Genomic DNA, 7,468 nt, shown 5'->3' on the forward strand with positions numbered 1-7,468 from the left:
AGTTGGAGTACTTCTTAAGCATTTTTATTAACTTCTGAAAAAATGAATTTTGAAAAAGTAGATAAGTAGGCATATGGTGATTAAAAAGCAAATTAATACTGTATATTGTTTTGTAAATAACTGCATTTCTTTTGTATTTTAACTAGTCTTATAATTCAGTAAATCCCATTTTTTGTGTGTTTGGTTTATGAATTATATAATATTCTCAATTAAGGAATAACTGCTTTGTCTCTTCTTCAGGGAGTTTTTGCGTTTGGCAAGTCCTTTAAATTGTGGTGCCTGGGACAAAAAACTGCTAAAACAATATAGGGTTCATAAGCCAAGTTCACTGAGTTATGAGCCAGAGATGAGAAGTAAGTTGACTTTTGCAGTTCCCTTTTTTGGTTTATTTTATTAATGAAAATCATGTGGGGGATGAATATTATTTCAAAACACTTGTCAAAGAAAAGAAAGAGAAGGGTTTGTTTGTTTGTTTGTTTGCTGTTATTTAAATGGAAAATCACAAGATCAGGTGATTAACTGAGGAAAGGGGCAGTTGGGATGGAGAGGGAATCACTAATATAAAGATCCAGAGGAGATGAGAATTAGGGCAGAATAACCCTTGGCTTGGAGGGAGAACACCTCATTCTCAGAGGATCATAATTCCTTTGCCTTTCTCAAGTAGCCTTTGCTGCCTGAATGAAATAGTGGTTGACTGGATTATCAACAGGCTTTGGATTAGCACAACAGCTGCTGCAGGAAGACATGGAGAACAGGAAATTAAACAATATGTATCAAGAAGTATAGGCCGAACAGGGAAAGAAGTGAAGCCAAGTGGCTGGTGATAGGCTGAGAAAAGAGATAGATCTGTACTGGAGAGTAGTGGCTGGGCCAAAATGCAAGTGTAATAAGAAAAGGAATGAAGGAATTGGAAGGAGAGGACTCAAAATTGAAGTGGAACAAGCTAAAAAAAATGACCATGTCCAAATTGTGGCTCTGGAGTGAAGTAGAAGTGAAGCTCGTTGTGAAAGGTCGTCCTAGAATTGGCAGGGAGATTTTAGTTGGGTTGTTCATGTGGACATTGACATCCCCCAGCACAATGGCAAGAATTAGTATAGAAAAGACTGAGAATGCGATGATGACATTTTTTTACATCAACAGAGGACTTACTAGAAAAATAGTAGATGGTAGTTTTATAAAGATATATGTGATAGTATAGCAGAAGTGGTGCGTCCAAGGAGAAGTTTTTGTGTTAGGCTGATAGAAAAATGATCTGGAAAGTTAGCAGAGTTCAGGCACTGCCTACCAGTCTGTCATGGAACATGGCAGAAGCAACAGATTCCATCCACCAAGAGCTGTGGCGAGCATGTTCTCAGTAGAGAGCTCAGTTGCACTGTATATCTTCCCAATGTTAATTCTGTAGTTTTGTTGGTTTTTTACTTCATAATTCATTTTGTATCATTGTTAGCCATAGTGACACGGCATTTACTGTGATGGATCAAGAGGACCATTACTAATGAAACAGGCAAGAAGAATACATTGGAAGGTAGAGGGGCCACATTGAAAGGAGGTAGAGATAATTCTAGATTGACCCCTTTATCTTTCAGATGAAAATTCTGAAGTCAGAGAGATTAAACTGTCAACCATTAATTTCAGTCTTAATTTTCTTCCTGCAAATTATTATCGGTGATTAACGAATGCTTGTTATGGAAACTTTAAGGTCTTTTGAGTTCCAATACAGTTTTATTGGAAAACAAAGTATTGCAGTTTTTTCATATCAATTAACATACTTCTCCTCAATGTATGTTTTTTGTTGTTGTTATTGTTATTTTTGTACTTTACACAGTTCCTTAGAAGTAAGTTGTGATTTCCTTTGCTAAGAGTAGAAACAAAAATACCTCCTTTCCCTAAGAGAATATTGAAATATTTTTATGGCTGCCTGAATGTCCAGCTCATTTAAGAGGAAAACAGTTAGTTACATGCACTCATGTAGTTTATTTTGAGAGGGAATGTTTTCTACATTACATTTGTAACATGCTCCTGGAAAGTTAGGAAAATTTGTTTAAAATTTGTCTTTTCGGGCCGGCCCGGTGGCGCACTGCTACAGTGCACCGCTTGGGAAGCGCGGCGGCGCTCCCGCCGAGGGTTTGGATCCCACATACAGACCGGCCGCTCACTGGCTGAGCAAGGTGCGGGAGCAACACCGAGGGTTGCGATCCCGTTGCCAGTCCCGGTCCGGTACGGGCGCAACACTGAGGGTTGCGATCCGTTGCCGGTCACGAAAAAAGACAAAAAAAAAAGAAAAAAAAAAATTTGTCTTTTCACTTTTGAACTCAAACTTTTGTGATCACATATTTAATTTGAATGGTTGTAAGGAAATAATTAAAAATGGGGAAAAGTAGGGGAAGCAAGTTTCTATTTATCTCTGATTTTTTTTAATAAGAGAGATGACCCATTTCCTTTCATTTTAATGCTTCTAGAATATTTTGCTTTCTTCTCAGAGAGAAATAATAAAAAATAGTTTGGTGGAATAAAAATGTAACCTGGTTTAAAAACCATTAACTGAAATTTATACTTAAATTACATTGTGACTTACATGGTAATTACAGGTGATTTTTTTTCTTATTTATATTCTGTACTTTCCAACATTTCTGCAATGTGCATATTACTTTATTACTAAGTAAAAAAGGAAACACATGCTATTAAAGTTTAAAAATGAACATAAATTACATTAAAACTAGATATTGGCTTTGGTATTTAAAAAGAAAATTATCGCATATTGAAACATATATTGAAAGTTATTGTATATTGTAACTATTGTACATTGAGTGATATTTAAAAATAAATCAGCCTTGTAAAGTTATTTTTAAATTATACATGATGTTTTCCCAAAGAGATTTTCTTTGACTTACAGGTAGCATGATCACATCTATGGAAGGTCTGGGTTCTGATAATGTTTTTAGCTTACATGAAGATAACCATTACCGGATAAGCAAGAGCCTGGTAAAATCTGCAGAAGGAAGTACAGTACCCCTGACCAGGGTCAAGTGTCTGGTCTCCATGACAACCCCACATGACATCAGACTTCATGGGTCATCAGTTACTCCAGCTTTTGTTGAATTTGACACATCCCTTGAAGGGTTTGGGTAAGGAATTTGCAAGGTAGCTGTATTAGTCTGTTTCTGTTGCTTATAACAGAAATACTTGAAACTGGGTAATTTATAAGAAAACAAAATTTATTGCTTACATTTTCAGAGGCTGGGAAGTCCAGAAACCAGGGAACACATCTGGGGAAGTCCTTGTTGGTGGTGACAGTGACGCAGGAGTTTCAAATGGCAGAATACAACAGAGCAGAGAGAGAGAGCTCCTCATGCACTCTCCTTTTGAAGCCCTAGGAACTATGCCCGTGACAACCATTAAACCATCAAATAGATTAATCTTTTCACTTGGGCATGGTCCTCACAATCTAATCACCTCTTCAAGGCCCCACCTTTCAATTATCATAATAGGATTTCTCACCCTCAGCAGTTACAGTGGGGATTAAGCTTCAATGACTGTATCTTATACTTTATAAGAATTCAGTGATTGTCAGTTTAAATAAGTAAATTATTTTGAGGCAGAAAAGGCTATAGTAGTAGAAGCAGCAATAAAGAATCTGTAAGAATCTCAAAGAGTTTATGAAGTCCAGCAGCCTCAAAATAGACTAGAATGCTAATAGATAATTTTTGTGTATACTAGTTATTTGTGGGATTCTTATATGATGATCTAAATCTATAAATTGTATCTTAAGAATATTGTCCTGGGTTGTTATGAAACAATAGATTAGAACATTTTTAGGAATAGTCAAGGCTGATCAGAACAGTGGTAACTGGAGAGAATGACTGGAAAGAGGCACAAAAGAATTTTCCTGTAGTGATGAAATTGTTCATGTCTTAATTGGCATTATACTTTTGTGCATTTTACCAAATGCAAATTATACCTTGATTTTTAAAACCTTTAAATTAAAAATGATACTACTCTAGGTTTTAAAGTCTGTCTTTCAGTACTCACATAATTCAAAGAAGGGAAGGACTTTGCTAGGCATCTAGGTTTATTCTATGATTTTATCTCTGGTTACCATTAAATACTGGCAGTTTATTTGACTGTGGTAAGTTCATAGTGTTAAGAGAAGAAATAGTTGGTCTCTAATATGTATGTTGTCTTTTCTTTAAAAGCTGCCTGTTCCTGCCCAGTTTGGCACCTCATAATGCCCCTACAAATAATGCCGTTGCAACTGGTCTTACTGATGGGGCTGTGGTCAGTGGCATTGGTTCTGGTAAATATTATTTTATTTTGTTTCTGAGATTCTTTTGTTCAATAGATTATATTTTATTTAGAGTTCTTATGCTTTTGGCTTCTTTTTAAAAAATGTTTATATTTGTTAACATGAACTCATTATTTTTCTGTTTTTACTATAGGTGAAAGATTCTTCCCTCCTCCATCTGGCCTAAGTTACTCTAGCTGGTTTTGTATTGAACATTTTAGTTGTCCTCCAAATAACCACCCCGTCAGGCTTCTTACTGTTGTGCGCCGAGCAAATTCTTCTGAACAGCATTATGTATGCCTTGTCGTAGTTCTGTCAGCAAAAGACCGATCTCTGATAGTTTCCACTAAGGAGGAACTACTCCAAAATTATGGTCAGTATTTCTTTTTTCTGTTTTTGTTTGTTTGTTTGATTCTAGAATTATTAAAACTTCATTGTAATATTCATTTTTAAGGTCCAACTGATAAGTCTTTTCCAACTTAAATTTATTATAGTGTATAACAGGTTATAGGAAATCTTAAATATTGTTTATCAGTGACTTTTAAGGCACTTTCAAAAGAGACTTAAAAAATAGTGGAGAGAGTGCCTAATAAGGACTCGTCTCTGCTTGCCAAGAAATCACAGCTTTTACTAGGAAAGCAAGTTGCTTGTTTGATATATTTTGGTAAGGATAATCATTGGCTGTGAATTCTGCTTAAATAATTAATATTCATTGAGCACCTGCCTACCATATGTGCCACACTGCGCTAGACACAATAAGATGCAATTACTTTATCCACCACTTACCTTCAAGACTTTATACATAGCATTTCATAATCCTTATTTCCTTATTCCTTCCAGCATACCATAACCTCACATTGCTATACAATAGAACTTCAAACTCAAGGCATTCATGAAGATTTTCCTAAATGATGTAAATAATATAAAATATAAATCTCAACTTACTCAACTTTTTGCTCTGAATATAAGAATTTGTATATAAACACGTTTTATCATCTTCTGATTTTGTTCTTTTAAATAAAATAATATCACGTATTGATTCACATGTGGTTGCTACTCAATAAATATTAATTGAATATGAATGTTAGCTTTTCAGTTAGGTTATAAGGTTTCTTGTTTTAGTATTCTCCATGGTGCCTATCACAGAGCTAGGCATCTGTATAGTTAGTACTTTAAAATGTCATGACACTTTATTTCCCCTTTTTTGGAATTTGGTCCTGTTGACTTCTTCCTCCTAGTTGAAACTATCTCCAGCCTTGCATCCTGGGATAACCGCTCTCTTGTTCTTTCACTATTTCTCTGATCTCTCTTTCACAGTTTCCTTAAATAGCTTTCTTTTCCATCTCCCCGTCAAAATTAGTATTCTCCAGGGTTTCACCTTTGGTCTTTGCACTCAACCTGCTCATCACGGGGGAAAAAATCGTCAGTTTATGTTGGCTTTAGATCTTTTTTATTTGTTCATGTCCCAAGATTTGTCCTCATATTTCTAACTGCATGCTAGACATCTCCATATGAATAATTTTCCTATAAACATCTCAGATTCTAACACTTTTTTATAAAACCTGCATCTCCATCTATTTTCCCATGTTGGTAAATGACACCCCCCTGCCAGTTAGCCCAGCTAGAAACCTTGAGTCAGCCTTGAAAATATCACCCCTTCTACTAAGTCTTATTGTATTATACCTCCTTAATATTTCTTGCATCTTCCCTTCTTCCCTGTTTCCACTGTTATAGCCATCATCTAGTATTCTTTATCTTTTATCTGGTCTTAATAGATTTTAATTATTTATTTTGTTTTTGTCTGACTACCCAATTAGAAGTGTAAACTTTCCACAAACAAGATTATTATCTTTGTAATCTAGGCAGCCCTGCCACCTAAAATAGTCCCTAGCATGTGTTAGGCATGCAGATATTATTTAAACATATAAATGCATTAATGAGAAGAAATGGATAACCTGAGAAGGAAACAATGAGAAATGTATAATAATGGAGAATTTGGAAAGAGGACAGAATTTAAGTGAAAAGTTAAGTAGTGGGTCTATAGATATATTTGTAAATTAGGAGAATATTTTCTAGCTCTGTATCATTTTCACTAAATGTAATTTTCAAGACTGTTATATTCCTTATGTGATTAGAAAGGATAGTAACATATACATTTGTACTGCCAAGATCCATCCTTCCTACAGCTGTAACTCATTAAGATACCTAGGAAATTAAGAGTTGTAAATCAGTTGGTTAAGATATTCTGACAACATGCTCAGTGCTGGAAATATCTTAGTTCAAACCTAAGTCAGAAAGTGAAACTCTCACAAAATTTTTATATCTTCTTTAATCCTCAAGATTTTTTTTTTTAATTTTTTTTAATTTTATTTTTTATTTATTTATTTTCTTAATTTTATTTTGCCGATATACAATGTGGGTGATTATTGTGGCCCATTACCGAAACCTCCCTCCCACTTTCCTCTCCCCCCTCCCTCCCAACAATGTCCTTTCTGTTTGCTTGTCGCATCAACTTCGAGGAATTGTAGTTGTTTAAATGCTATTTTCAAATTGTTAGCATCTATATTCAGTATATCTCATGAATTCCTAAGACAAAATATTTTTTAAAAAGCTGAATTTTCAAAATTACATCAGTCATTTTAATATTCTCATGTCTTGATGATATTGTATTTTACTTTCTTAGTTTAGAAATTGGAATCATCTAACCTAGTCTTTTGATCAGTTAATTTGTCAAACCTTTTAGTTTACTTTGTTTTATAAGATATACCACAGTAAATTGTGATAAATATATTCATTGCCTTATGTTTAAGAATGCAACAGAGACATAAGACAGACATATACACACATATGCATGTGCACACAAACACACATAGAGCCAGGGAATGTCTATTAACACTAAATTCAGATCTGAAACAAACATACGAAAAAAAATTTGAGAAGCTACTTTTATTTGCTGTGGACCATACTTTAGGAAAGCAGAAGAGGGTCAAAGATTAAAGGTAAAGTTGCCTGCAAGAAGAAAGAATTGATTTTGAAGAATTTAAATTATATAGTAAATCATGTGTAGTAGAAGGGCCTAGTAGAAGAAAGAGATAAAGCAATATTTCCACTGAAATGTACAGAATATTTTCATATCTTATTGAATCCCATAATAACTTAAGACAGTGGCAGAACAGTCATCTTATT

At 34.5% G+C, this 7,468-nt stretch overlaps 1 protein-coding gene across 2 annotated transcripts in view; it reads left to right on the forward strand.

The window, feature by feature from the left end:
• The window catches only part of WDFY3 (WD repeat and FYVE domain containing 3), a 212,592-nt gene that overhangs the window by 102,211 nt on the left and 102,913 nt on the right, over positions 1 to 7,468 (forward strand). For both annotated transcript variants that reach the window (XM_008573984.1, XM_008573985.1), the window contains exons 16-19: positions 241 to 353; positions 2,894 to 3,125; positions 4,194 to 4,294; positions 4,437 to 4,655. In XM_008573984.1, the coding sequence (XP_008572206.1) occupies positions 241 to 353; positions 2,894 to 3,125; positions 4,194 to 4,294; positions 4,437 to 4,655 (665 nt within the window). The remainder of the gene's footprint in view (positions 1 to 240; positions 354 to 2,893; positions 3,126 to 4,193; positions 4,295 to 4,436; positions 4,656 to 7,468) is intronic.

Source organism: Galeopterus variegatus, unplaced genomic scaffold, assembly GCF_000696425.1.
Source record: "Galeopterus variegatus unplaced genomic scaffold, G_variegatus-3.0.2 Scaffold980, whole genome shotgun sequence".
Taxonomy (NCBI): Eukaryota; Metazoa; Chordata; class Mammalia; order Dermoptera; family Cynocephalidae; genus Galeopterus; species Galeopterus variegatus.